At 52.8% G+C, this 27,820-nt stretch overlaps 2 protein-coding genes and 1 pseudogene across 2 annotated transcripts; 1 reads left to right on the top strand and 2 right to left on the bottom strand.

Annotated features, from left to right (window-relative positions):
- Positions 1–17,942: 17,942 nt before the first annotated feature.
- LOC138071683 (melanoma-associated antigen 10-like) lies at positions 17,943–18,731 on the bottom strand. The gene has a single exon (XM_068963146.1). It carries the CDS (start codon positions 18,729–18,731, stop codon positions 17,943–17,945), a length of 789 nt encoding a protein of 262 aa, XP_068819247.1.
- Positions 18,732–18,775: 44 nt separating this feature from the next.
- Positions 18,776–21,228, top strand: LOC138071684 (heat shock transcription factor, X-linked member 3-like; annotated as a pseudogene).
- Positions 21,229–21,922: 694 nt separating this feature from the next.
- On the bottom strand, positions 21,923–23,576 carry EOLA2 (endothelium and lymphocyte associated ASCH domain 2). Its single transcript, XM_068963147.1, is given in 5 exon segments — positions 21,923–21,943; positions 22,357–22,443; positions 22,445–22,603; positions 23,347–23,495; positions 23,498–23,576. Coding segments are annotated over 5 exon segments (495 nt in total).
- Positions 23,577–27,820: the final 4,244 nt, after the last annotated feature.

Here is a 27,820-nt window from a genome sequence, read left to right on the forward strand (position 1 = left end):
TGTATGCCGAGGAGGTGGCCATGTGTTCCAGCAAAAAATAACAAACCCGGCAAAGCAGTTGCTATCAAGTGGGTGGTGATCCACGGTCCTCCTTAGGAGCCTATAGGTTTGAGTAGGGTCCAGACCGCTGAGGAGGTATGGTGGGGCCCACCTGCCTGCATCCTTTTGGTGTTAAGGGTGTCATTAATGTTGCACATCTCCCAAACCAGAGGGAATCTTGGTTTGTATTTACTCTCACAGTCAAGGTGCAGGGAGTGCACTTGGTCTCCCCTGCTCTGATAGCTTCTATACTAATGGCCTTGTGTGCATTCAGGGCTTGTGCCCATCATCAAGCACGTCTGTTCTAATCACACATCTGCAGATGGCAGGCAGGAGCTCTCTGGGTCAGATCTAGGCCAGAACTCCATATGTTCCTGTGCACACATGCTCCCCGTCCACTGTGGACACTGACGGAGTGAAGGCCTGACTATCACTTCCCACAGCATCCCGCTTCTAGACGTCCTCACAGTGCTTGCGTCTTTCCTCTCTCGCCCACGTCCAGTCACCAAGGTGAACAATGTGGGTCTCTTGTGGGACAGACTTGGGGAATGATGGCTTTCATACATCTGCCAGGGTGTTACAGAGTCTTTACTCATGAGGATCCCTCCTTCCCTTTGGTGAATGGATTCTGTGTCTGACAACTGACTCAGGTCTGGGAACTGGGGAAGACCTCATGACGCTTTTGGAGCCCTCTCCTGCATCCTCCTGCTCACTCATCTTTGCTATGTATCAGATAGTAAGGAATCTGCCTGCAATGCAGGTGACCTGGGTTTGATCCCTTAGTGGGGAAGATCCTCTGTAGAAGGGAATGGCAACCCACTCCACTATTCTTGCCTGGAAAATTCCATGGACAGAGGAGCCTGGCTGGCTACAGTTCATGGGGTCCCAAAGAGTCAGACATGACTGAGCGATGAACATTTTCACTTATACTAATTAAGGCACAGATTTGTGGACAGCCCATCTCTCTTGACCCTAAGAACACCGTGTCCTGTTAGCAAGTTCAATACCCCTTTGCAGATCATAGCTTCTTTCTGCCACATCATTTTTGCGGCTTTTACAATAACAGAGATCACATTCCTTTTGAAATTTAAGTGCCACTTGCTGAATTGAAGGGGGTGTGATAAAAAAAAAACTTCCAGGATTTTTTCTTCCACCTCCCAGCTTCCCAAAGCCCCAAACCACCCTGCCTCAGGCACCGAGTGCTCCCTCTGGAGCCCCACCGCCTCACACTGTGTTGCCTTGTTGTGAGGGACTAGGGGACGTCTCTCCACCATCCTCATGTGACTGCAGCTCCTAGACCATCGCTCTCGGTGTGGGCGTGTTCTGCTTCTTCTACTGTCCCCTCTGCTAACACGGCCTTCCACAGAGCAGAGGCTCCCTGAGACTCTGGGGAGGAATAAGCCAGTGAGCAAGGTACTTACTTATTAACTGCAACCAATTTTACCCTAATTTCTTTAATAACTAATGCAAATCCAAATAAACATAGATCTTTTAGTTTTATAGATTAACAGATGACAAAAGGTTTTAGAATTAGCTTTTATTTTTTATTCTCTATTTCCTTTTATTTTTTCCCCCATGCCCAGCAGTTTTGGGGATCTTAGTTCCCCAACCAGAGATTGAACCTGGGCCCCAGCAGTGAAGTGCTGAGTCCTAACCACTGCACTGTCAGAGAATTCCCAATTCCTCTATTTTTTGACTCCATCAATTTTATTGTTCTTTCCCATTTCCAAGAAAATTCCTATTCCAGTGAAATGTTAGCTTCCTCAGGGTCACAAAATAAAATAGGAGAGTTCCCAGGCTCTTTTACGAAAGAACAAAACTCCTATCCTTAAACTGGGTAAGTATCAATACATGTGTGATCATTGTAATTCACAAAGTTAGATATTGAAGGTTATTAAGTCTTCAGCTGAAAAAAACAACATTTGAAAAATTTCTAAAGAAAACAGAGATGAATCTCCATGTCACTGTGGAAAGAAGGAACCCAAAGATGCTACACACCGTGTCCCTGCAACTAGCCCAGGACCTCAAGACTGAGAAGGCTGACCGCTCCCTCTTCAATCACGGAGGGAAGGGTCAGCCCCCCTTCCTGCCCCCAGGACATGCTGTTGCACGTGGACCTGGAAGGAGTCTGGCTGCTGCTCTGGCTCAGGGCCCCTCTTCCTCCTCCCTCTCAGCCTCTGCAGATGGGAGTGGGAAGGACCTGGAAGCCCCTTGATTGATTTTGAGCAGATGCTCTAGGACGTGCTGCTTGCTGGTCTCCGCATAGGCCTGGGCACCCCACAGGAACTGGTAGCGAGAAGGGTCACTGCGGGGCACCTACTGATATTCCAGGTACCCCTCCTGAACCCACTTGGGTCAGCACTCCCTGGGGTCCCCATAGATGTAGTGCTCCCTCCAGGGGTATACACCCATGTCGTTCAGGGTTTCCCAGATCTCCTCATGGGCGCAGTTGCCCTCCAGGAGGATCGTGCCTAGAGCCACCACCAGGAGGCGGGCCTTGGGCATGCTGTGCCCGTCACTCGCCCTCCCATTGCAGGCGAGGCCCGGGGTGGGGACTCGCTGTAGATGTGCTTCCTGTGGTCCGCCTCCCTCACGTCCACGCCGACAACCAGCTGCAGGCGTTCCGAGGCTTGGCGGAAGGCCTCAGGGACGTGGGGCCCGTCCTCTCTGAGGACCATGTTCAGGATTTCATCCTTCGTGGTTGGCTCCTTGGTGTCGTACTTGAGGAGCAGGAAGCACGCCAGCTCCAGCACCAGCAGATGCAGTGGGTCTGGGTGCGTGGACTCGGCACCTTCCTGGTCCCGCTGGGTGCGCTCAGCCCCTCATCTTGGCTGCTGGAGGCCTCATCTTTGGATTGGCTCCATGGAGCGGCAGCGGTGGTGGGGGCGGGGCGGGGGAGGCCCCCTGAGGGCTCGGCGGGGGGCGGGAAGTGGGTGCTTCCACATCAGCCAGCCCCAGCTCCTCCAGGGTGCCCAGGGACAGGACAGAGGAGGAGGAGGAAAGCAAGGAGAAGGGGGAAAGCTATGCGGCCTCCGCCTCCGCCTCCGCCTCCTCCTCCTCCTCCTCCTCCTCCTCCTCCTCCTCCTCCTCCTCCTCCTCCACCTCCGCCTCCTCCTCCTCCTCCTCCTCCTCCCACTAAATGAACTGTCCCGCCACTGGGCTCTCAGCCTCCCTTGGGTCCTGAAGGTTGGCCTCACTCTCCTCATGGAGCTCGCTCATCCCAGGCATGACTGGGATCAAACCACAGACAGAAGTGAGGCAGGGGGACAGATGGGGACCACGGGCCTGCGGGAGAGAGGGGGTGTGAGTGGCCTCAGCTGAGAAGCCCACCCTGGGTGGATGGACACAGGCCACTGACAGGTCCCCTCTTGAGGGGTGCTCTCCGGCCTCACAGGGATGCTCCCCTGGGCAGGCTGTCTTCTGCTAATGCGAAGGAGGAAGTGAGGTGTCTCCCAAGGGTGCAGTCAGCACAGCCCGAGGTTCCGGGGCTGATACGGTGAGGGGAATTGGGCCTTGTGGCGTCCCGTCTGTTCTGGGGTGGGGAGTCCGTGATGCACACTCAGGGGACCCACCTCACCTAGACTCCTGGCACTGCCTGGACCGCCTCTGCTCTGCAAGCTGCGGACAGAAGCTTCAGACCTGTGCTTTCCCCTCTGGGTTCCTGGAGCCCCTGTGAGAGGAAACAAGGGGGTACCTCAGTCATAGACTGTGGCATGGCGCTGGGGCCCTTGGTGCTGACAGGAGGACTGGGCTGGACTCCGTGAGGTTCCCCTTGTCCTGAGGTGAGTGGTTCCCCCCTGTGCTCACAGAGGGCCCTCCACTTCCTCCTGGCAGTGTCTGGGCCCTCCTGTCTGTTCTCCTCAGGCAAAATTCTCAAGACAATTTCCCTGTACTGAAAGGAAGAAAGAGAGGGGCCCTGAATACTGGCCACGCCTGCCCAGGGGCTAACAGGGCTCACAAGGGACAACAAGGGGTGGCCAAACTCTGTGGAGTGCCTCTGTGCTGGGACGACGGGGAGTCACATGAGTCTCCACCTTGACACCCTGAAAGGACCCTCTGTTGACTGTGACCCATCTCCTTAAGCAAAGGCCTTAACAGTCATGACACCAGAAGTGAGAACACTCAATGCACCCACCTATTCTGGGCCACCCTGTGTCAACAAAGGGACATGGCAGGCTGGGCTCCATGTACTGGGTGTGAGGAGGGGGTCTCCCCAGTGTTCCCCTGACCTCTGCGTGGGCCTGAGTCCAGACCCTCAAAGGAAGGCCCCTGGCCTTGACCAACCATCTGGCTGAGGAGGTGGGCCTCAGCGTTCCGATGGTTTCTAGGGCTGGTAGGAGGGATTTCTGTGGCCCCCTCTCTGTGGCGGGGATTGGGGTTCCCCACTTCGCCTCAGGGTCCTCACCTTGACTCCCAGTGACTCTGGGGCTCCTCCTGCTGCTGAGCAGACATGCTCCCCAGATGGCTGCCCCAGCGAAGTCTCCCCCTCCGGGCCCGCCTCCACCACAGGCGCTCCCCCATCCCCACCACGCAGGGTCCCCACTGTTCTGGGGGAGGCTGATCCTCAGTCCATCCTCAGGACCTTCGCTCTGATTGCCATCCAGCCTGGCCTGACCCATGCTGACTGAGTTCTCCTGAAGCCTGAGCCCTCCAGAAACCCCCAGAGCTTCCTTCCAGGTACCTTGGCAGCAAGAGTGCATCACCCTGGCCTCCGTGCTGGGCTCCAGCGGGGATACAGCAGACCGCCCTGCAGGGAGGTTCCCTTCTTTCTGAGCAGGGGACCCGGCAGTCCTCCCCAAGGGCAGGCTCAGGCCTTTCCTGCCCAGGCTCACCCTGGGGCCCCTCGAACTCAGCCCCATCCCCCCGAACCCTGAGGTGCTGCAGTTGGGAGGGGGATGTTTCCTAGGGACCTTCCTAGGTGACCTCCTCCGGGTCCTCCCTCACTGTCTGATGGAGCCCGGGCCCCTCCCTCTGCCCACCTGCAGCCTCCTGACCCCTCAACCCAGACCTGCAGCTGGTCCAGATGGAGAGGCTGCCCTCAGGGGGCAGCACCTGGAGCCACACGCCCAGGCTCCAGGGTGACAGCAGAGCCGGAGAGGGGGACGCTGGGTTCTGGAGTCCAGGGGCCGACTCTCCCTCAGGGTCTCCACCCAATGTCCCTGCAGGTCCCAGTGGCCCGTCTTCATGCAGACAGCCCACTCCTCACACCAGGACCCCAACCTCTCTAAGACCCAGATGCGGAAGCTGGGACACACCACATTTGCTCCTCTCACCTGGGGGTCTCCCAGGCCTGGAGGCAGGGGCGGGTTTTGCTGGGGTCACCTCTGTTCTGGGGTCCGGGGCCCCCTAAATCCTCCCTCAGCGTTCTCACGTTCACTTTGGTCCCATGTAACCCTCCCCTCTGCCCTCCTGGGTGCCACCCCTATCCCAAGCTCCCAGTCTCTCTGGGACCCAGATGAGGAAGTTGGCACAGGCTGCTTATCCTGCCCTGTGGCCTCCCACAGCTGAGCGCAGGGCCAGGTTCTCTGAGACACTCCACGTTCACCCATATTCTGGAGTCCAGGGTCCCCTCAGTGCACCCTCAGGGTCCTCACTTTCTGACCCAGTAGTCCCTAGGCTTCTCATCTGCCCGCCTGAGCCCCCCTCCCACCCCACGGCAACAAGTTGCAGTCTGGCTGAGACCTAATGCGAATGTCAGGACGCCCTGCCACATGCCCATCCGCCTGGGACATCCCAGGCCTGACGGCAGGCCTGGGCTTCTCTGGACACCCCACTTTCCTACTCCCCACTTCTCAGGGCTCCAAGAGCCCTTCCCTCCTGCCTCTGCTCCTCATCTCGGCTCCCTTCAGGACCTGGGCTCCTCCCTCAGCCCACTTGAATTTTCTGCCCTGAGACTCAGGCCCTCCCCCTCCGGTCCCCATTGCAACAAGCCCACTCGGGGTCTCCCAGGGAGGATGCAGATCCTGTGGGGTCTTAGTCCTCCCTCAGGCTCCTCTCCTGACCCCCCTCCCCATATGGCTGGCTTCCTCTCTACCGGACTGGACCCTCCTCCCAGACCCAGGCCCGCACTTTCTCACACCTCTGAGGCAGACAGAACTCGGGTGACATCACATTGGGACCCGTGGCTCAGGGACTGCCAGGGCTGAGCTGGGAGTGGAGCTGGATTATCTGGAGTCCCTGGGCAGAGGCCCCTCCCCAGAACTCACTCCTGAGGGTCCTCACTTGGGAGTCCTTGAGGAAATGCTGGCTGCAACGGGCTCCCTCCCAGTCGGGTCTGCAACTCCATCCAGCTGCACCCCGAGTGCAGAGTGACTCTGTGACCCAGACTGGAAGCAGGAGGGGGGGCTGCAGCGCCCCTGACTGCAGAGGAGGGTCCCTGAGGAAGCACACCTTCCAGTGTTGCCTCCCTGCCCGCAGCCAGACTTAGTTTGTCCTAAGATTCCTTATCTGCAAGGAAGAGACTGAGCAGCGGGGTCTGGGGAGGTCTTTTGAATCAAGTTTTCTAACTTTTCACAGTTCAGAGCACTGATTTTCACTCTCTTAAGCCACATTCAGAGTCCGAATTATGTTTCACATCTTGCCAAATTTCAGGAAAGAGCATCCACTCTTATGCTGCCTGACTCACTCTGATGCTCAATGCTATTCTCTTATTTCTAGTGCAATCTTTATCTGCTGTTTAAAGCGTACCTCTCGGAAAGGCCAGTCCTCACCCTAAGGTGAGGTGATTTCAAGTGGTTATTAGCACAGACACTGCAACCCTGCTGGCTCAATCGCCTCATTCTTTGTGCTGTCCTGATCTTACCCTGTGGCTTCTGGCATCTGTGGTCTGAGACACTGTCTCCCAATTTACACAATGAAATATGGGCAGAAGCTTAAACTTTCCTGTTACCCATCCAGTCACCTGCTTCTATGCAGGCTACAGCTATATAGATATAAATACATTTAATTTCGTTCACTCTCCCTTCTTAGTGTCTCAGGATTTCTTTTGGGGACGGAAGACGGAAGCTCAAGATTGACTGTCCTTTTGGTAGATAAGTTTATAGCACTAATCTTTTAAATCTATAAAAAAAAAAAAAAAAGGAACATTGGTATTGTCACAGAATTCTGTTTCCCATCATTGGATCTGCTCTCCTGCTCTATTTATTGGGGAACTCTTGAACTTGAATCTACCAGTAAGCTTGTATAATGCCTCCATAGTGATCTTGTCTACATATTTGTTAGGATTCTTTTTAGATAACTTTTGCAATTTATTGCAGTTTTAAAATGAGGCATTTTCTAGTACATGTTCTACACAGCTCTTGCTCTTGCTGGGCAAAGCACTTGATTTGGCAGTGGAAATATTCCATCCCCTATTTTTCTGAAGTCTCTTATTCATTTGACCTTTCCAAGGGCTCAGTCTTTTGAATTTGCTACATAGATGATCACATTGTAATATGAAATATTTTTTTCAGTATAAATTTATATTGCAAAATATAAAGACATTATATTTATATAACTCTGGTTTTCTGTTTCAGGGCAGCTTCAAAAATTAGACGGGATAGATAACATACTTATAGGACTTGTCCCTAACAAAAATGCCTCTAACATTTCACATTGCTGTATATATACACATGTGTATATATGTATATATACATATGTGTATATATACACACGATTTATGCATGCTCTATGTTTATATATGTGTGCACACACATATGTGTATATACAGTTATGTATTTATAGTTATTTTCAGTTGCTGGTTTATTAAATTCAAATGCGCTTTAACAACACTGCATTGTACCCTCTGGCCCATGTTTAATGGTTTGGACATCATATGTCCTTTTGCTTTGTCTATGCCTCACCTATTGTTTGTGGATATAGATGATTTTCCTTTTCTCATTTGTCCTTCCTCCACGCTTATATGTGGTTGATTATTGCTTTCACTGTTCACTTGCTTTATCCAATGAGATTTCCCTTTGTAATTTTCATAGTTGTACTTGTGGCCTGTTCTTTTCAACTTTGAGAAGTTCTGTTAAAATTTCTTGTAAAATTGGTTTCATGGTACTGAACTCTTTTAGTTTGCTTTGCTGCAGAAATTTTGAACTCTCCTTCAAATCTGAACAGTAGACTTTCTGGATAGAACACTCTGGAATGTAGTGGGGTTTTTTTTCCCCCCTTTCAGCATTTTAAAAGCAAGGTGCCCCTCCCTGTGGCCTGCAGCATGTCTGCTGAGAAGTCATTGGTAGCCTAATTGAATTTCTCTTGTAGGTAACCAACTGCATTTCTCCTGCTGCTGTAGTATTCCCACTTTATCTTTTATTTTGGACATTTTAATTACAGTGTGTGGTGAGGTGGCCCTCTGGGGGTTAATCCTGCTTGGGGTTCTAAGTGCTTCCTGAAAAAGGAGGTCTGTTTCCTTCCCTAGGATAGGTAACTTTTCAGGTATTGCATCCTCCATTATATTATCTAACCATTGCTCTCTCTCTCTCTCTCTCTCTCTCTGTCTCTCTGTCTTGCGCGCGCTTCTCTTTCTGGGACCCATATAATGCAAAGGTGTGTGGTGTTGTTGTCTCAGAGGTCTCTTAAACTGTCCTCGTTTTTAAAGCTTCTTTTATCTGTTCAGCTTGAGTGATTTCCACTACTCACTCTTCAAGTTTTCTGATCTGTTCCTCGGTATCATCTAATATACTCTTGATCCTTATTAGTGTACCTTTAATTTCAGCTGTGGCATTCTTCAGCTCTGTTTGGTCCATTGTTTTGTTTTCTCAGTTTCATTAAACTTCTCACCTCACTTCAGTCAGTCACTCAGTCGTGTCCGATGCTTTGCGACCCCATGGACGGCAACACTCCAAGCTTCCCTGTCCATCAGCAACTCCTGGGGCTTACTCAAACTCATGTCCATCGAGTCAGTGATGCCACGCAACCATCTCATCCTCTGTAGTCCCCTTCTTCTCTCTCCTTCAGTCTTTCCCAGTATCAGGGTCTTTTCCAGTGAGTCATTTCTTTGCATCAGGTGGCCAAAGTATTGGAGTTTCAGCTTCAGTATCTTTCCTTCCAATGAATATTCAGGACAGATTTCTTTTAGGACGGATGAGTTTGACCTCCTTGCAGTCCAAGGGACTCTCAAGAGACTTCTCCAATAACACAGTTCAAAAGCATCAATTCCTTGGCGCTCAGCTTTCTTTATAGTACAACTCTCACATCCATACGTACTACTGAAACACCTTAGCTTTGACTAGATCGTTATTGGCAAAGAAATGTCTCTTCTTTTTAATATGCTTTCTGGTTTGATCATAGCTTTCCATCCCAGGAGCAAGCCTCTTTTAATTGCATGGCTGCAGTCACCATCTGCAGTGATTTTGGAGGCCAAAAAATACGTCTGTCACTGTGTCCGTTGCTTCCCCATCTATTTGCCACGAAGTGATGGGACCCGGATGCCATGATCTTAATTTCTTGAATGTTGAGTTTTAAGCCAACATTTTCACTCTCCTCTTTCACTTATATCAAGAGGCTCTTTAGTTCTTCTTCATTTTCTGCCATAATGGTGGTGTCATCCGAAAACCTGAGGTTGATGATATTTCTCATGGCAATCTTTATCCCAGCTTGTGCTTCAACTGGTTCAGCATTTCTCATGATGTACTCTGCATATAAGTTAAATAAGCAGGGTGACAATATACTCCTTTCCTGATTAGGAACCAGTCTGTTGTTCCATGTCCAGTTCTAACTGTTGCTTCTTGACCTGCATACAGATTTCTCAGGAGGCAGGTCAGATGGTCTGGCATTCCCATCTCTTGCAGAATTTTCCACAGTTTATTGTGATCCACACAGTCAAAGGCTTTAGTGTAGTCAACAAAGCAGAAGTAGATGTTTTTCTGGAACTCTCCTGTGTTTTCGATGATCCAACAGATGTTGGCAATTTGATCTCTGGTTCTCTGCCTTTTCTAAATCCAGCTTGAACATCTGGAAGCTCGTGGTTCACGAAATGTTGGAGCCTGGCTTGGAAATTTTGAGCATTACTTTGCTAGCGTGTGAGATGAGTGCAATTGTGCAGTAGTTTGAACATTCTTTTTCATTGCCGTTCCTTGGGATGGGAATGAAAAGTGATCTTTTCCAGTCCTGTGACCACTGCTGAGTTTTCCAATTTTGCTGGCATATTGAGTGCAGCACTTTCACAGCATCATATTTTACAATTTGACGTAGCTCAACTCGAATTCCAACACCTTCGCTAGCTTTGTTCATAGTGGTGCTTCCTAAGGCCCACTTCACTTCACATTCCAGGATGTCTGACTCTAGGTGAGTGATCACACCATTGTGCTTATCTGGGCCATGAGATCTTTTTTGTACAGTTCTTCTGTGTATTCTTGCCACCTTTTCTGAATCTCTTCTGCTTCTGTTAGGTCCATTCTGTTGCTGTCCTTTATTGTGCTCTTCTTTGCATGAAATGTTCCCTTGGTATCTCTATTTTTCTTAAAGATATCTCTGCTACTGCTAAATCACTTCAGTCGTGTCCGACTCTGTGTGACCCCATAGACAACAGCCCACCAGGCTCCCCTGTCCCTGGGATTCTCCAGGCAAGAACAGTGGAGTGGGTTGCCATTTCCTTCTCCAATGCATGAAAGTGAAAAGTGAAAGTGAAGTCACTCAGTCGTGTCCGACTCTTCGAGACCCTATGGACTGCAGCCTCCCAGGCTCCTCTGTCCATGGGATTTTCCAGGCAAGCGCACTGGAGTGCGGTGCCATTGCCTTCTCCAAGATATCTCTTTCCCATTCTATGTTTTCCTCTATTTTTTGGCATTGATTGCTGAGGAAGGCTTCCTTATCTCTCTTTGCTATTCTTTGGAACTCTGCATTAAAATGGGTATATCTTTTCTTTTCTCCTTTGCCTTTCACTTCTTTGCTCAGATATTTGTAATGCCTCCTAAGACAACCATTTTGCCTTTCAGCATTTCTTTTTTCTTGGGGATGGTCTTGATCACTGCCTCCTTTACAATGTCACAAACCTCCGTCCATAGTTCTTCAGGCACTCTGTCTATCAGCTATAATCCCTTGAATCTATTTGTCACTTCCACTGTATAATTGTAAGGGGTTTGATTTAGGTCACACCTGAATGGTCTGGTGGTTTTCCCTACTTTCACTATGTAACTTCTCACTATGTACATCTGTTCTCCTCTCAAATTCTTCAGCCACTTTATGATCATTACCGTGAACTCTTTATTTGTTAAATTCTTTTCTCCTTCTCACTTAGTTTTTCTCCTGGGGTTTTATCTCATTCCTTCAATTGGAACATATTCTTCTGTTCCCTCATTTTTCTTCATTAGCTATTTTTATTTCTATGTCTTTGGCAGGTTGGTTTTATTTCTTCATCTTGGAGTAGTGGTCTTTAGAAGGAGACAGCCTATGTATCCCAGCAGTCCCCTGACCTCTTGTCACCAGATATACATGCTCTAGTGTTGTCCCGGTGGGGACTGCATGGTCCCCTCTCTTGTCACAGGCTGACTGGTTGGGCAGCCTGGTAGGCATGGCTGACCCCTGGTCTGCTTGGTTCCCAGGCCTTGCCTTGTGCAGAGGCTGATGATCACCAGTAGGTGCAGCTGGGTCATGAGGTGTCTGGCTGCTGAGACCTGGGTGGTCCCAGGTAGTGCCAGCCCACTGGTGGCTGGAGCAGTGTTCTGGGGTGGATGGTTACACTCCAAGGGTTCCCAGATCTACTGCTATCCTGCTGTTGTGTGGGGCTCATTCCTGACACAGCTGGCTTCAGGGTCCAGGGTGTCCTGATTCAAGTCTTCTCCTTCTTGTCTGGAAATCCAGGTCCGATGGGATCCCAGGTCTGCTGCTGGCCTGCTAGTGGGTGAGCTTGGACCTGATATGGCAGGCTGTAGGGCTACAGTGGACCTAGGGTTGCTTCCTTTTCACTGTTGGGTGCAGCCCAATCCTGGCGACCCTGGCTACAGAGCATGTGTTCCTGGAATGGGTGCCAGCCATCTGGTAGGCGGAGCTGGTCCCAGGGTTTCTGACTGCCAGCCTTGGGTTTGCTGAAGTTGGTGCCAGCCCACTGGTGGATGGGGCAGGGCTTGGACCTCTGGCTGTGGTGCTGAGGGTCCCCAGGCTCGTGTGGGCACACTGGTGGCTGAAGCACCATCCTGGGCACCCTGGTGGCAGGACCAGGTCCTGTGTAGGCGGGGGACTCTGAGGGTCCTAATGCAAATGCCCTGCTGGTGGGTGAGGCTGTGGCCATGCTCACCTATCTGCTTGGTCTGAGTCTGCCCAGTACTGATGCCAACAAGCTGCCTGGTGGGGCTGAGACATCTTGCTAATAAGTGAGATGGAGGATTTCAAAATGGCACTTACCAGCACCCATGTCCTTTTGTAGAACGCAGGCCCTCAAGTGGCTGCCACCAGCAGCTCTGCCCCAGGGTGAGCTCCATTTACCTACTGCCTCTCCAGGAGCTCTCAGAGATGAGCAGGTGGGTCTCACGCAGGCTTTCTCAAATTTCTGCATCCACACAGAGTCTTGGAGTGGGTGAGGTTTTCTGTATGTACTTGAAGAGTGGAGTCTCTAGCTGCTAAAGCTGCCTGGCTCTCCTTAGCGTAAGACCTGCTTCCCTTCAAGCCAAATGTTTTGTGGGCATGTTGTCCCGGTGCAAGACCTACAGGCTAGGTGCCCAGTGTGGGGCTCGGACCCCTCACTTCCTGGGAAGAACATCAGCACTGGTGATTATCCTACCGTGTGTGCATTGCCCACTCAGGGTACGGCTCTTGACTATACCATGAGTCTGCCCAGCTTACCCATCCTGATATGGTTGCCTTTCTATAGTACATATATATGTGTGTGTGTGTGTGTGTGTGTGTGTGTGTGTGTGTGTGTGTGTGTGTGTGTGCATGTATATAAATATATAATTCTAGACATATTAAATTCTCTCTATATATTTCTATATATAAAATTATATTATTTTCATCACAGACTATTGCTCAGTCCTCAGTGTCATACTGTTCTTCAATAAGACCATTGAGTTATCAATGGTGAGTTGATCACAATATCTCACTTCCATCCTTGAAGGAGGAGAGGACTATCTTTGCTGAAATTGATAGGAACACATTCTCGATGTGGGTTTCGCTTTCCTGCTTGCAGCGCATTGTCTGGTGCCACTATTTGAGGGCTCACAGAATGCAGGACTGAGTGACACAGAATATTTCACAAAACCATCCAGGACCAGGAAATCCCCTAATAGCACACCAGGGGCTGAGAGGGCAAGTGGCCATGAGATCCAAAGTTGCTATCTCAGCCCCCACTTTCCAGAAGCTGCTGGTCTTCTGGAGCAATGGAATGACCTCTACAAAGCACACGTGATGTGCACACTGGGATATGGGAGCCCATGGTGCTGAGTTGTCACCCTCCAGGGACCGGACATGTTCCACATCTGTCATCCTTAGTTCCCCCACGAGGTAAGATACATGATCCTTGAATCAGAGGTAGAGTAACCCCACAGATCACCACTCCCACTGACCCATGACCTCACCTACCATCCATCACTCCCAGTGACCCACAGGGAACTTCTACTTCCGGTCTCCCAAGAACAGGTTCTATAGTTCCAGAGCAGGACTATCCACATTAGCCACATCTAGCTATTTACTTTCAACTTCACATTCTGTTAAGGTAGAAGGCCAGGCCCTGGGACGCACTAAGCACATTTGAGTTCACAATACCCAGCCTCATGTGGCTACTGGTTACCCTATTGCTGTGGTGACACAAGACAGGCTGTTCCCAAAGCAAGAAGGTTCCCCCAGGAGACAGGATAGTAGTGCTACTGACCTATGAGCCACGGTTGCCACCTGGGCACTTTGGGCTCCTCTTGATAGGAGACCAACACACACAGAGAATTGTCCCCATCCCGGCAGGCAGTGCTGACCTTGATCCTAAGGAGTGTGTGGGTTACTCCGGCACAGGGGGGACAGCCAGGATACATCTCTAACAGCCAGGAGATGTGTCTTGTGTTCCTGCGGTGAAGACAAGAGTCTTCTCTTGTGTTTCAGTGGTGAACTGACAGGTCCAAGAGCAAGGGTCTGAGAAGGGCATCGGGTCCAGGGCTTCAGAACCCTGAGCGACAAACTCTGTATTACGTCAAGAGGGAAGCCACTGGAAATGGCCGATGTCTTGTCTGAGAGTACAGGGGATTTAGAACGATCTCAGGCAAGAGAGAGTGACCATCAGTTGTGGTGCAGCAGCTGCTGCAACTGTGAGGGCCCAGCATTTGTCCAGTCTTTCTCTCGGAGCTTCTTTAGGAGAGGAGACCAACCAGAATCCTCAAGGAGCTGTCCTCAGATGAGGCGCACTCACCAGGTGAAAGGAGTGTATGTCAGTGTTGGGAGGGGTGGATTAGAGTGGGTGCTGTGGTGCCACCCAGATCTCCTCTTTGTGGCTAGCCCACTCTTTTTTGCCCAGGCCCAGCAGTGTTGATGGATGAGGATTCAGAGCAAAAGTCTTCTCCAAATTCACCCTCCACTGAAGGGGACTGCCTCCCTGGGGGCAGCTGTTTGTGAGAGACTACTCACAGGATCAGTGTGGGGAGGATACAGTGGCCTGACCCCGTCACCTGGATTAAGCTGATCTCTGCAGAGTCTTCCCTTTTCATGTCTGCTTTCTGAAAATTACTATGACCACGGTGCTCTGAAATGGCACCAGAAGTGAACAACAGAATGAAAGGCAAGTTAGACACAGAGGGTTAGCCTTTGGAGGTTGAAGTCATGGGCAAGGGCGATCTCTGTGCCCTGTCAGAGATTCCAGGAGTATGAATCCCAAGTATTTGTGTTGGACTCAATCACAAAGCTATATCTCAAGGCTTCTGTGCCCTGATGGTTATTTCAGCAAGTCAGATCATCTTCTTGTGCCAGCGAATAAATGGCACAGAATGAGTAAGCATTTACCACTACTATTGGAGAAGGCAGTGGCACCCCACTCCAGTGTTCTTGCCTGGAGAATCCCAGGGATGGGGGAGCCTCGTGGGCTGCCATCTATGGGGTCGCACAGAGTTGGACACGACTGAAGCGACTTAGCAGCAGCAGCAGCAGCAACCACTACTATTATGACTAAAGTATTTCTGCATCACACAGTAAGGCAGAGGAGTATGGATGGATGGACTCCAAGTTAGACATTTTCACCTGGCCTCCTGTGTGCATTTCATGGGGCACAAGGAAGGGGCTTCAGGCTGGGTACTTACAAATGTTAGTATCCCCTGTGACAAGGGATAGGTCAGCTGCAGTTGAGGCACTTACAATCAGCCTCCTGTTTACTCTCTGAAATGAATAAAACAATAGAGACAGCGTAAATAGCCAGTGTTTGTCTCTTATAAATACCTAAAGTAACAGACATGGCAAGGACAAAGAGGGGCAAAACCTTGTTTCAGTAAAGGATAAAGGGATCTCCACTCCCGCATCTTTTGGGACAAGGGAGACACCGGACATGTGAAAAAAAGGCTTCTTGTGGGTCTAGGCCTGAAGGAAGACAAAAATCCAGAAGGACTGCCTCATATAAATGACTTGACCGCCCCTTGACTGTGCTCCTGCTCACCGGGGGGACATCCACACTCTTTCTCTCCAGGATTGCATCTCTGCTTTGCTTCTGTCTCAACTGAACCATTTCTTTCTGTGCTCTCCCGCTTGTGCTATGTTTCTAATAATAAAGTCTGTACCTGCATTTACAGTTTCTGCCTCTGTGATAAATGCACTTTTCTCTGGAGGCAATGATCCATGACACAATAGCGTTCAGCCTCTAGCCCTTGCTAGTCTCCTGGCTAGGATTCCAGACGCTCATCCAGGCTACGCAGGTTCAATTCCTGGGCAGGGAATTAAGATGTCACTTCGCTCAACCGCTCCCTGCTGTCTCAGGAGATCAGTGCCACTGGGAGGAGCCCAGGTCCTCACCTTGGCCCTGAATGGACGGCGCCTGGCCAGAGCTTCCATCAGTCAGGCAGGAAGGAGGTTTACCTAGGATCCCATGTTCCCTGCAGGCAGCTTCCAGGAAGCAGAGGAGAAGAGACGTGAACAAGGACCTGGAGTCTCTCCCCCGCCCTGCAGTGTGCTCCGTGCTCAAAGACAGCAGCCTGTAGGTGTAGCTTGTGATGAAGACGATTCCCTTCGTGTTTGAGGAGTTTTTGAGAAAGCCAAAGTGCCTTGAATCCCCAACTGTTTCTAGTCACCCCTCTGTGCTGGCACTTTCAAATGCAAGATCTGATTTAGCTTCAAGGCTCCTGGGAATGTCAGGGAGAGGTCCCCCGGCTCCCTCCCGTGCTCGTTCTGCCCTTCCCTCTGCAGTGATGCTGCCCGCAGTCCCAGCGAGCTGAGGCTCTGCCCCTGCCTCCTGACGCCAGGCACAGTCTCCCCCGGGAGTCCCGGCTGCCTCCACGCGCTGGGACTTGCCTGCACACCTCCACAGGTGCCCTTAGGCTCCCGACAGCCATGAGCTTCATGAGGGCAGGTATCAGACAAGCGACAGTGGGAGGACAAGGGCAGTGGGCGTTTTATTCATAAACTCTAGCTAGGATATGCACAATGCCGCACTTTTCACCTCCAAGGAGAATTCTGAGGTGTGTGAATTCAAGTTCAGTGCAGATTTTGCCACTGTGGTTTCCGTAATCCCTCCTCATCTATGGCTTTAGGGTCTGACCACCTGGATAAGCTGATCCATTAGGTTAAGTGCACAGCCACCAGTTTTAAAGAAGACACTCCATTAAAATCCTACCAAAATTTGGGGATGCTTACCAAGACGTCTTCGACTATATTCTCCAAGACTGGGTAGATTGTACAGCAAACCAAAGTCCACTCACCCCTCCCCATTTGGCAAATTTTTGGTGTAGCTAGATCAAGCAGCATAAACAGGTGTCTAACTCTCCCTGACCACAGCGTAACTTCCCTTCCTGCCCCAGGAAATTTATCTAGGACAGAAGCGGATCTTCTAATGTGTATGTCCCATTTCAGATTTTCTTCTCACCCATGACATTGTGTATACCTGGCTGCTGCCACCATTCACCCTCATCACAATCACCTCCCACAGAATGAACCCAGCTTCCCAAAGCCCCAAACCACCCCGGACCAGGCACCGACACTCAAGTGCTCCCCGTGGACCCTGCCCCTGGTTGCCTCGTTCTGTGGAACTAGGGGATGTCTGTCCACCTTCCTCATGTGACTGCAGCTCTCAGATCATCACTCTAGGTGTTGGGGTGTCCTGCTTCTCCTAGTGTCCCCACTGTTAACACAGGGCCTTCCACAGAGCACAGGCTCCATGAAGGTCTGTGGAATAAATGAGCCAGAGCGGGACACTTATTATAAAGTCAAATCAAGCTTTTTGTACTTTCTTAAATAAAAACTTGAAAACCTCCAATTGAACAGAGATAGTTTAGCTGCATAAAATGACAGACAAGAAGTACAGAGGAACTCACCTCAAATATATTTTATCTCTTAATTCTTACTAAGTAATATGATATTTCCAAAACAGTTATATTCCAAGTCCATGTAATCTTGTTCAGGGTGACAAAATAAAATGAAAGTGTTCGCAATCACTTTTACAAAACAGCAAAACTCTTGTTCTTGAACTGGGTAAGCACAAACACACTGGGATCAACGTTATTGACATAGTTAGACACTGAGGCTTATTAAGCCTCCTATTAAAAGGAATAACATTTGAAAAAATTCTAAAGGAAACAGAAATGAATCTCCATGTCATTGTAGAGAAGAGGAAGCCAAAGATGCTACACACCTGATCCCTCAACTGGCCCAGGCTGTCACGACTGAGAAGGCTGAATGCTCCCTCTTCCAACACAGAGGGAAGGATCAGCCTCCCTTCCTAACCCCAGGACCAGCTGCTGGATGCGGGCCTGAAAGGAGCCTGGCTGCTGCTCTGGCTCAGGGCCCCTCTTCCTCCTCCCTCACACCTATGCACACCGGGGTGGGAAGAACCTGGGACGCCTTCCATTGACCCTGTGCAGATAGTCCCTGACTTGCTGCTTGCTGGTCTCTGCATAGGCCCGGGGACCCCACAGGAACTCGTAACGAGCAGGGTGGCTGCAAGGCACCTGACGGTACACCAGGTACCCTGCCTGCACCCACACTTGGGTCAGCAGCTCCTTGGGCTCCCCATAGATGCAGTGCTCTATCCCAGCAAATACCCCCATCATGCTGAGTGCTCCCCAGACCTTCTCCTCACAGACCCGGTCCCCTGCTACGACAATCAGGCTCAGGACCGTCACCAGGAGGCCAGCCTTTGGTATGCTCTGCCCACCCCTCTGCATCTCATTGAGGGTGAGGCCCAGGGTGGGGACCATGACGTAGATGTGCTCTCTGTGGTCCACCTCTTTCATATCCACGCCAAAGGCCAGCTCCAGGCACTGTGTGGCTTTACGGAAGACCACTGGGAAGTGGGCCTGGTTATCCCTGAGGACCCTATTCAGCATTTCAGCCTGGAAAATCGGCTCCTTGGTGCCATACTTGACGAGCAGGAACTCTAGTAGTTCAGCCGTCATCACATTCACAGCCTGCTTGAACAAGATCTCCGCATCCACGGCGGCAGAGGACGATGAGTCTGGAGGGAAGGAGGCCACAGGGGTTGAGGCATCCTCCGCCTCAGCCCCCAGGAGCTGCGCCTCCACTGGGCCCTGGGCCTGGATTTGGCCCTGAAGGTCTTCCTCAGAAGTGCAGAGCTCATTCGTCGGGGCCACAGGCATGATGACTGGGGTCTTGTGCCCAGTGGGGGTGTGGCAGAGGGAAAATGGAGACCGCTGACCTGGGAAAGAGAGAGAGTGTAAATGGTCTCAGTTCTGAAATGCGCCACGGGTGGCTCTGACTGAGGCCACTTACTGGTCTTCCTTGAGGGCTGCTCTTGGGCGTTACAGGGGCGCTCTTCCTTGGTGGTCAGTCCCCTGTCAAGTGAGGAAGAGAAATTCTGGCTCAGGGTGCAGCCAGCACAGCCTGAGGTTCTGGGGCCGACAAGGTGGGGGAATTAGGGCCTTTTGAGGTCCCCTTGTTCTGGGATGGGGAAACCCCGTGCACACTCAGGACACCCACCTCACCTTGGCACTCCTGTGACCTCAATACACAGACCTCAGACCTCTGCCTTTGCCTCCTGGTTCCTGGAGCCCCTGGGACAAATGGAGGGGGCACCTCGGAGGTAGACTGTGGCACAGACCTAGGCCTTCTGTGCTCTAGGAGGGGTTGACTCTGTGAGGTCCCCCCAGATCTGGAGTGGGTAGTCCTATCAGGACTTCAGTTTGGGGTCATCTGTGTAGGACCTACCATTGGCGGCACAAGCTGTCTCTCGCGGGGGTAGCCGAGCCAGGACTCACCAGGGCCTGGCCGTTCAGCAGAAGCCACCCACAGGCCTGCCAGTTGGTAGGGAGGGGAGTGGAACCAGGGGCATGTTTGTCAACCCATCCAAGGCCTGGCCCCCTGAAACAAGGCACCTGGCAGCAGATGGGAGCTTTTACAAGCAACCTTAAACGTACTTTTCTGTACTTTCAGATAGGAGACAAACTGTGGATCCCATCTCCATCCCCTTTGCCCCTCCCCCATACTGGGCCAGGGCTGCCTCTCCACATCACCTCTGTGACATCATGAAACAAGTAAGGAAGCAGACCACTTAATTGGCTGCCTGGCCCATGACCCAGATTCTAGAATCTCTGGACAGTACTGGACACTGAGACCCTGGTCTGAGGCCCTTCTGCCCTGAGCGTTCACTGCTGGGGTAGAGAATGCTCCCGAGGTAGACTGGCTTCCCATGAGGCGCTTGCAGCTCCGCTGGCCCCATCAACTGATGGGGAGCCCGCAGCAGGGGACTGCCATGATTCCTTCCTGGATCCAAATGTGGATTCTCAGGGGTGGCTTTGGAGAAGCAGGGTGACCAACCCGAGAGCCCAGATGCGGGCTCCCAAGACGACCTGCCCCCACAGGGCCCAAACCCAGAAACGGCCAACGAGGATGAGAACAATGCCGTCCTCAGGCTGTCCTTCCCTAGAAGCTCTGGGTGATAGTGGAGGATGCAGCCATCACCTCTGCACTGGAACGACGAGGGAGACACGGTGGTCACTGAAGCAGATCTCTTCCAGACGGAGGTCCTGCAGTGCGGAGGCGCAGACAGGATCTTCGAGACAGACAGCATCGACTTTCATCTGCAAACTGAACCTGAATGGGTTCAGGAAAATCTGCCCTTCAGGTCACTCTGTGGGGAAGAAGAGGATGATGGCAACGTAGAAAGCCCTTCTGGGGAGACTAGACTAGACAAGCCAAGTGCTGGACTGGTTTCATTTCCCAGGAGAACATTTTTTCTCGTGAGAGGGTGGTTAAGGAAAGAGGAGAAAGCAGGACCTGTCATGCTCCACCAACCCCCTGACAAAGGATCCACGGGGGTGACTCCAGACCCTGAGGGGCCACCTGAAGTCGGGGGGGGGGGGCAGGAACACCTCAAGCGAGGCTGGCCCCGAGGGAGCTCTGGGAGCACACTTACTAGGGCCTCATAAGCTGCTGGAATGAGGAGGCCTTATCTCCATGTGTAGGCAAGGTCCGGACGTGGTGGGGAGGAGGGCGGCGAGGAGCTGCTATTCTCCCCCACGATGGCTAAAGTGATTCATTTCCTTTCAGATCTATCGGAACTCCAAGTTTCAGAGAGACAAGCCTCTCCTCCTGCAGGACATCTGGAGGAAAGGTGACCCCAGAGTAACTGCTCAGCCCGCCACCAGTGCAACAGCGGCCCCAAAGAGAAAGAAGCAAGCTGTGCTGACCAGACGCTCCTAAATTCCATCACAATGAGTCCACCCAAGAGGCTGACAAGAAGGCCCAGAAAGGAATCCCAACAGCTCACAGAACCCCTGGCCTGTGCTCATTTGTGTTCTGTGGCCTTTGCTCTATGGGCAGTGTAGCTTGGGGGGCCAGGGCAAACCATCTCCCCAGCGAGCAGGGTGGGCCCAGTGGAGAGGGCACGTCCAGCAATGCGCCATCTGTACCCCAGCTACTGCGGGAAGGGAGGCCGCAGGGGAACTGCCCTAGAGCCCCACAGAGTGCCCAGGTTATGGTTCGGTGATGACTATGTACAGCACCTATTATTCCATTGTGATGGTCCTTTCAGTTGTGGCCCCAAACGAGGCCCCTGAGGTGGATGAGGAGCAGGAGGATTCCTCAGTTTACAAGTGCACCCTCTGTAAGCAGTTCAAGGACAATCCCAATCTCTGAGCCGCCAGGTCCCTAGGGTCACTCAAAAGCACTCTCCTGTAATAAAAAAATCTATTTCTAGCTCTAATAAAGTACAGCAAAACTCCACGGGAGTAAATAAAGTATCAAATGAGAACTACGAGTCTGTGTTCTTTCTGTCTGTCCATGCTATTCACACGGCACTGGGTGAGCCAGATGAGGCTGGAAGCCCACGCCCCAGGCAGGCCTCAAATCCAGTCCGTTTTCATCTGAAGCATCAGCATTTCACACATTCAGCCAAGAGTGTGGCTCCCGAGCCATGCACTGAGGCCATCCCAGGACGGGCTGGTCCCTGGGCCTTGCCTGTCACCCAGCAGAAGACCCAGTCTGGCTCCTGACCATGGGGGTGTCACCTTCCATGAGTCATGCACCCTGAAGCAGAAGGGGCTCCTCCTGGGTCCGCCAACGATGCCACAAGTTTCTGGTCAGCAGCTGAGCCTCTCTAGCTCCTGATCCAGGGGCATCCCCAAGAGGCCCACTGGAAAGCAGGGTCACCCCACTCACCAAGGGCCTTGCAAAAACATGACTTTAAACCCAAACACAAGTACAAGTTTCCACAAGCTGAACACCAGCCCTTGTTGCTCTGCCCCCACAGCTGTATTTAGGAGCCTAACTCTGGATACGGAGCAGCCAGGCACCATGTTCAACACACAAGCTTTGTGAGCCAAGGTACACTTTACAGCAGGGCAAGGGTCAACTACAAGGACAAACCACGGTCAGTTTCTGGGCCTGCTGGCCTCTCCATGTGCCAGAGTCCTAGCCAGCTGCTGACACTCAGCCTCACCCCCAGCATTCCCCCATCAGTCCCCTGGACACGGTTCCAATATCGGGGAGTTTGGACCAGAACAGAGAGGGGAAAAACACTGACCGGTTTCCTAACGACACATTTCTCTCAAGCACCCAGACCCAGCAGGGCCAAAACGAGTGGTGACATCTTTTTGTGAAGGTAAAGTCCTGGAGACTCTTGCTGAGTCCAGAGTCCCGGCCCCCGGCCCCACACCAAGTGGGCAGCTCACCGCAGGGTGGGGCCAATTCAGACTGAACCAGACGAGCATGTCCAGGGCATGGTGGCGACCGGATGGTGTCACCATGAGCTGGTCTCTCGGTCACCTTCCTCTCGAGAGCCCAGTCTGGACAGGCCTCCTGACCGAAAGGGGTCAGGTGCTTGGGGATGTCCACCTGGAAGATGTCCTTCCCGGCCCTCCCCCAGGACGGGCTGTAGCAGCCAGCGAGGGTCGGCCAGTGCAGTCAGGTACTTCCACTGCAGGTCGGGCAGCATGGCTTGATTCTCCAGCTCCTCCACCTCATCACAACCTAGGTTTTCTGGGCACAGCAAAGTGACCCCAATCCACGGGACCTGTGTGCAAAGACAGGACACGGAAGGAGAACAAGGTGATTCACAGTCATGCCTGCTAGAGTCTAAGACTGCATCACAGAGGAGACCCAGGGTGAACTGGGTCCTCTGGCTGAGCATTTCAGGTGGGCTCACCTCAACAAAGGGAACTCGGGCTGAGGCCAAGCGAGGGAGGGAGTGAAATGAAAGGGAGAGGCCTGGTGCTCCATGAACCCACCAGGCCATGGGCACCTCTCAGTCTGCCCACTGCAGGCTGCAGGGACAGAACAGGAGGCCCCCGGTGGGGAGCCTACAGACATCAGGTCCCCAAGCGACTCACCAGCAGACAGGAGTTGCTGTGGGGCTTCACCCCTGGGGAGTCAGGGGACTTGCTCAGGCCCGGCTGCAGGCATTGGGGTTGGGGAACCCAGGCTGGGTGCTGTGCTACCTCTTATAGTCTCTGCTGGGCACACCCTCCCCACCCCCCCCCCCACACACACACAGAGGCAAGTGCCACATGCAGACCCAGATATGCCTCTGCCTCTCAGAGCACAAATGGGGACTGAGGCCCAGAGTGGGGGTCAGGTACCTCAGGGCACCATTTCCCAGCCCAGGGACCCTCATTGCCCCTCTGAAGAAACCTCAGCCCCACCCCTCCTCCCCCTACCAATCGGTTCAACAGAAAACAAATGACCACAAGCCAGCTGAGATCCAGGGCAGCACCAGGGGCCATGCGGGCAGCGCGGGGCAGGGTGTCACTTGCAGGCGATCACTCCGTGTCAAAACTTTTCCCTATCCTGCAGCAAGGCCTGGATCTGGGCAGGGCTCATCCCCAGCCTCTGCTCCGGCAGCTTCTGCCAGTCCACCTCCTCCCAATCCCAGTGCCTGATGTGGACAGCCAGGGTAGAGTGCTGGGTCCACATAGCACAGGCCGCCACCACATCTCCACAGTCTTGACACCATAAGCCTGTCGAAAGGACAGACAGCCGAACTTCATCTCCCAGGGCTCCCAGAACCACACGTGGGTGCAGAAACACAGAACCACAAAGGCCAGGAGCCTGACACAGCAGCCTCCAAGCTCACAGCCCTGAGCCGGAGATCAGCCCCATGGGTCCGAGCATCCTCCAACTCTGCTGACACAGAATGGGGGGGAGGAGGCGGGTCACAGAGGGCTGGCTCCTTCCACCCATCTCCACACTGTCTGTTGACAGGGGTTAGCGACCCAGAGGACCTGTCCATCACATGCAGTCTGTGGGGAGGTCAGGAAGGAGGGCGGGGCAGCGGGAGAGAGGCACGTGGTGAGTTCCAAGACAGAGGCCCCTGAGACCCTGGGAGCACTGAGGAGGGAGGGCAAGCCCCTTGGCTTCAGAGCCCAGTGGCCGGGCTCTTGTCCTCTCCCAGCACAGACAGGCACAGTCCTGGGCTTGGCTTCCCCCTGCCCAAACACTGCCCCCACCCCACCTCTTAACTCCCTGGCCCCATCCCTGCCCATGCTCTGCAGAGCCCCCATCTTAGCCCAGGCCTGCTGAGCACAGATCCGTACAAACCAATCTTGGCCCTGGATGGCCCTGCCAGGTGTCTTCCCCATGCCTTTGGGAACCACGTTCCTTGCAGCCCTTCCCACACCACTGCCTCCACTGTCAGCAGATGCCCCAGCCCCCACCTAGAGCCTAGAGAAAGAATGAAAGAGTGCCGGAACTACTGGGATGGGTGCACTCCGTGTCATTGCCAGGGCCTGGAATGGCACCATACAGGGATTACAGAATTCAAACCTCAAATAACCCACTAGGTGACTCTCACATCTTTCCACGGCTGAGGAGGTGCCAGGGATAGAGAGATAGCCCATGACGGCAGGGGACCTGACCACATGTACCTCCTTCCTCACTTCTTTCCTTGTACCTGGAAGGGCGTCCCTGTTTACTGGAGTGGGGTGATGGCAGGGGGACAGAGCCGCTGGCCTGCACCTCAGTAGATTCTCAGCACCTCTAGCAGGGAGCTTCTGTTTCCACGAGACTATGAGGATGGGGACATGGTCCCAGAGGCACCCAGCCTAGGGCATCCTGGGCCTTCCCTTCCCCAAGCACAGCAGACCCACAGTTCTCACAGGCCCATGAAGCCCCATATGATCCACCTCTTACCCCGGCAGCCTGCTCTCCTCGCACCTGGATTCACTCGCAGTAGCTATAAAGGCCATCCTTCCATCCTTGGAACATTCCAGTGTGTTCCTACCTCAGAGCCTTTGTAGGGTGTGAGGAGTCACATCGTGTGCCCTCAAGTTCAGGTGCTGGAGTCACAATCCCAAGCACCTTGGCGTGACCTTACAGACAAAGGAAAGGTCCTCACAGAGCTGACGGAGGTGCAGTGAGCTCATTAGGGTGGTCCCTCCTCTAACAAAATGGGCGTCCCCATACAAAGGACACATTTAGAGACAGACAGACACACAGGACAACTCCGGGTGACGAGGAAGCCCAAGCCCATGCACGCCCACCATGGCCAGCAATGCCCCATAAGTGAGAGGGAAGAGATGGGACAGACTGTCTCCACAACCCTCACAAGAGCCAACGTCAGTTGACACCTGCACATTGGCTGCTGGCCTCCTGAACCAACACGGTTTGTAGTTTGAGCCACCCAGCCTGTGTGACCCTGACATGAAACCCTTTCTCCAAAGAAGACTCTTTCTCCAAAGACGACACAGAATGCCAACAGGCACATGAAAAGATGCTCAACATTCTGAATTATTAGACAAATGCAAATCAAAACTCCAATGAAGTATCACCTTGCACTGGTCAGAATGCTGCTAAGCTGCTAAGTCGCTTCAGCCGTGTCCGACTCTGTGCAGCCCCATAGACGGCGGCCCCCCAGGCTCCCCCGTCCCTGGGATTCTCCTGGCAAGAACATTGGAGTGGGTTGCCATTTCCTTGTCCAATGCATGAAAGTGAAAAGTGAAAGTGAAGTCGCTCAGTCATGTCTGACTCTTCACGACCCCATGGACTGCAGCCTACCAGGCTCCTGTGCCCATGGGATTTTCCAAGTAAGAGTACTGGAGTGGGTTGCCATTGCCTTCTCTGTGGATGGACCTAGAGATTATCATATTAAGTGAAGTAAGTCAGAAAGAGAAAGAAATATTCTATGGTAAGACTTATAGGTGCAATCTAAAAAGACGATGCAAATGAAATTATTTACAAATCAGAAAGACTCAGAATAAAATTATGGTTACCAAAGGGGAAAAGCAGGGGAAGGAATAAATTAGAAGTCTGGAATTAACAGATGCACACTACTATGTATAAAATAGTACTACTGTAGCACTGGAGAAGACTCTTGAGAGCCCCTTGGACAGCAAGGAGATCAAGCCAGTCAATCCTAAAGGAAATCAACCCCGAATATCCGTTGAAAGGATGGTGCTAAAGCTGAAGCTCCAATACTTTGGCCACCTGATGGGAAGAGCCAACTCACCTGGGCTTTGTCCTCTCCTGGCCTGAACCACTGCTCCTCACACTAAGTCCCAATCTCTCATAGACCCTGATGTCAGGAAGTCAGGACAGGCCTAGTGTGCTCTTCTCACCCCAGGGGCTCCCAGGGCCAACAACAGGGGCGGGGATCTATGGGCTTCCATCAGTCCTCCCTCGGGGTCCCTCCAGTCTTCCCTCAGGACCTCACCTTGTATCCAGGTAAGACTTTGGATTCTCTCCTGTCTCCTACTAAGGCCCCAGCCCTTATACCAGGACCCCAGTCTATCTGAGACCCGGAATGTCAGGAATTCCACTCCCTATACCAGGACCCCAGTCTCTCTGAGACCCGAATGTCAGGAAATGCAGCATGTGCTCATCTGCCCTGCGTCCTCCCAGAGCCCACTCTGCTCTGGGGTCCAAGGTCCACTCAGTCTTCCCTCCACATCCTCACCTTGACTCTCAAAAGAACTAAGATCTTCCCCTCTGCCCATCTGAGGCCCTGCCCCTTCTAAGAGTTGCCTAATGTCTCTGAGACACAGATGCAGAAATCAGAACAGGCTGCCAAGTGCTCATCCCACCACCAGGATCGTCCAGGCCTGACAGCAGGGGCAGGGATCTGTGGGGTTCCTTACATCCTCCCTCAAGGACCTCATCTAGAGCCCTGGCAGATCCGGGGATGCCCTTTGTGTTGACCCGAGGCGGGACCCTCACATCAAGGCTCAGGGGGCACAGAGGGTGGATGAGCACATGCTGCATTTCCTGACATTCGGGTCTCAGAGAAACTGGGGACCTGGGAAAGGGGGCGTGGCCTCGGGTGAGCAGAGGGAAGAAGCCCAGCTCCGCAAGGGTTTCAAGATGAGGACCCTCAGGGAGGACTCAGAGGACCCTGGACCCCAGTCAGAGGAGACCTCAAAGAAGCCTGTAGCTGCTATTGGCCCTTGGTGACCTTGGGGTAGGATGAGCCCAACATGCATGGTCTCACTTCCTGACATCTGGGTCTCAGACTGGGGACCTTGCATATAGGGCGGGGCCTCAGGGGGAAGCGATTCCCAGGTCCTGCTGCTGCTGCTGCTAAGTCACTTCAGTCGTGTCCGACTCTAGCGACCCCATAGACGGCAGCCCACCAGGCTCCCCCGTCCCTGGGATTCTCCAGGCAAGAACACTGGAGTGGCTTGCCATTTCCTTCTCCAATGCATGAAAGTGAAAAGTGAAAGGGTCCTGCGGGGTGTCAAATTGAGGACCCTGAGGAGGCGCTAGAGGACCCTGGACCCAAGCAGAGGAGACCTCAGAGAAGCCCGTCTCTGTTGTCAGTCCAGGGCAACCGTGGGGGCAGGACGAGCACTACACGCATGCGCTGACTTCCTGACATCCAGGTCTTCAAGAGACTGGGGTCCCGGTATAAGGGGCGGGGCTTCAGTTGCGGAGAGGCGAGAATCCAGGTCCTGCGCGGAGGCAAGGTGAGGTGTCTGAAGGAGGACTGGGGGGGGGGGGACCCTGAGTGAGGACCGACAGAACCCCACAGATCCCCGCCCCTGTAGTTGGCCCTGGGACACTTTGCGGTGAGAAGAGCACACTCGGCCTGTCTGACTTCCTAACGTGCCGGTCTCAGAGAGATAGGACCTCGTGCGTGCAGCAGGGTCTCAAAATGGCGGACGGGACAGTCCCGGGTGCTGCCTGAAGTCCAGGCTCCGCGCAAGGAAGGACTGAAGCGGTTCGACTCCAACACGGAGGGAGGGATCCTGGCCCTTGTGGGGGCTCTTGGAGGCCTTAGAGCGGGGTGAGCAGGGTGAGA

The sequence above is a fragment of the Capricornis sumatraensis genome, chromosome X (assembly GCF_032405125.1).
Source record: "Capricornis sumatraensis isolate serow.1 chromosome X, serow.2, whole genome shotgun sequence".
Lineage (NCBI taxonomy): Eukaryota > Metazoa > Chordata > Mammalia > Artiodactyla > Bovidae > Capricornis > Capricornis sumatraensis.